This window comes from Hippocampus comes, unplaced genomic scaffold (genome assembly GCF_001891065.2).
Source record: "Hippocampus comes isolate QL1 unplaced genomic scaffold, H_comes_QL1_v1.1 C17032181, whole genome shotgun sequence".
Taxonomy (NCBI): Eukaryota; Metazoa; Chordata; class Actinopteri; order Syngnathiformes; family Syngnathidae; genus Hippocampus; species Hippocampus comes.
In genome coordinates this window covers 1-2,072 of record NW_017841932.1, presented here as the reverse complement: position 1 = coordinate 2,072, position 2,072 = coordinate 1, and the positions used below count along the sequence as shown (strand labels likewise).

At 40.9% G+C, this 2,072-nt stretch overlaps 1 protein-coding gene across 1 annotated transcript; it reads left to right on the top strand.

Moving 5' to 3' along the window:
- Positions 1–567: 567 nt before the first annotated feature.
- Positions 568–1,603, top strand: LOC109509787 (inhibitor of nuclear factor kappa-B kinase subunit beta-like; the record flags this gene model as incomplete). The annotated part of the gene is made up of 3 exons (XM_019859637.1): positions 568–759; positions 830–954; positions 1,463–1,603. Coding segments are annotated over 3 exons (429 nt in total), but the record flags the coding sequence as incomplete, so codon positions are not given.
- Between the last annotated feature and the right edge of the window lie 469 nt (positions 1,604–2,072).

The window sequence follows — 2,072 nt, the reverse complement described above, 5'->3', positions numbered from 1 at the left end:
CCCACGACGAAAATGGGTTTGACACCCCTGCTTTAGAATGTTCTTGGCAGCTTATAAATCCGTTTTATATGAGATTTTCAAAAAAAAAAGAAGAATGAAGGAAATGTTTCCCAAAAATCTTATGTCCAATAAACAAGTGCTTGTCTTAACTTTACATGTCCAGATTTTATTACATTTTTTTTTGCACGTTTCACGATCCACCTCTGCAACAAATGAATGGTATTCACATTCTTTCTAACTGAACTAGAATTTCTGTCTACTGCTATAGATTGTAGTCAAGTTCCAGGACCAACCGTGGCACAAAGGTGGAGGCAATACATTTTGAATTTTGATTGTCATCCAGTTCAATAATCCAAATCCCCTCGTTCTCATTCACGAGAAGGCAACCTAGGACAAACAATTCCAAGATTAGCATTTGAATGATCAGACATGAGGAATCCACACAAGCCAGGCCAGGATATTAAAAGGGAAATGAGGACAATTGGACACATGTGAAGCTCATGGGACAGAGACAGGAAGTAGAATAGACATGACAGGAAGCGACAAATAAAACAAAACTATTGAAAACATGTAAGGCAACCAAACCCACACAGTATTCTCATACACGTGGTTGTAATTATTGATATTAGTTTAAAACTGAAACCATTGTTTTATTCTTCTCTGTTTAAGTTGATCCACAAGATCATTGACCTCGGCTATGCGAAGGAGTTGGACCAGAGCAGCCTTTGCACCTCCTTTGTGGGAACGCTGCAGTACTTGGTCAGTCAGACACATTGTATGGCATCATGGTTTTGTACTACTGACCTCCTCCATGATTTTTATCTTTCAGGCTCCCGAGCTGATTGAGAGGAAGAAGTACACGGTTGCGGTGGACTACTGGAGCTTTGGGACGTTGGTGTTCGAGTGCATCACAGGATTTCGGCCATTTTTGCCAACCTGGCAACCTGTTCTCTGGTAGTCTTAACTTTCCTTTTTGACTGATGAGCTTCTGTTATTAATTCATTTATTGTTTTTTTTTCACCTTGACTCACTTAATTCTCATCATGTCATGACGAGACAATTTTTCGAGAATTTGTTCAACCTTTGCACCAGTTACGTGACTGAACATAGTAGGAACACAAAAATAAACCAAAGTCTCCAACACGAAGAATTGCAGGATATGTGTGTTGTGCCAACATCAATGCCTCTTGTCCTTCACTGTTATGCTGAATGAAATATATTAAACCTGAGGGCATGTTTGGATTGCAAAAAGGAAAAATACCCACCCATTGTTTCACAATCTGTGCTTTATTCCGCCTTAAATTACTAACATACCCTCACATAAATAATGTTTTGATATGTGGTACTTTGAAAAAGAACATTACAGTATTTTCTTCTTCATGGCTGTAAAGAACAAAGAAAGCCATTCAGTCCCTCGTGATTCCCAACATCTAAGAAATGGATTTTCTTCTGGCTTTTTTAGGCACAATAAACTGCGACTGAAACAAGACAGTGACATTGTCGTTTACGAGGACCTTTCCGGGGTAGTCCGCTTCTCCAAACAGCTTCCTCAACCCAACAACCTTAACTGGTGAGCTACGTCACTGTACAAATGCCACTCGGACATACTAGAGCAGCGGAAACCAACATGAGGCCCCCGGGCATCAAGTAGCTCCAAGGAAAAGAGAAAATAATGATTAGAATTCATTTAGTGATTAGAATTCGTTCAGTGAATTGACTTCTAGTCAAATTCAGTCCACCAAACCACAACCAAAATCACGTGATTCTGCTTGCCCTACAAAATACACTACCTTCTAAAATTGAGTTCTTTTTCTCACCAAATTTCAAGATGTGCTGCGTAGGCACGGAAGTAATGGCCAGTGAAGCCTAGCGGAACCCCCAAATTCACAAGCTAGACTCAAGCAGACTCTTGCCCTGGCACGAAAATGAAGATGCACCCATTTTTAACCCAAGCGTACTTACTGTTACCAAATTATCAGGTGCGTCGGGGGCGAGGCTGCTTCATGCGCCAGCACGCCCTGACAAGGGCAAAACGGCCTCAAACATGCTAGACTGAACTTGTGCTATCATGA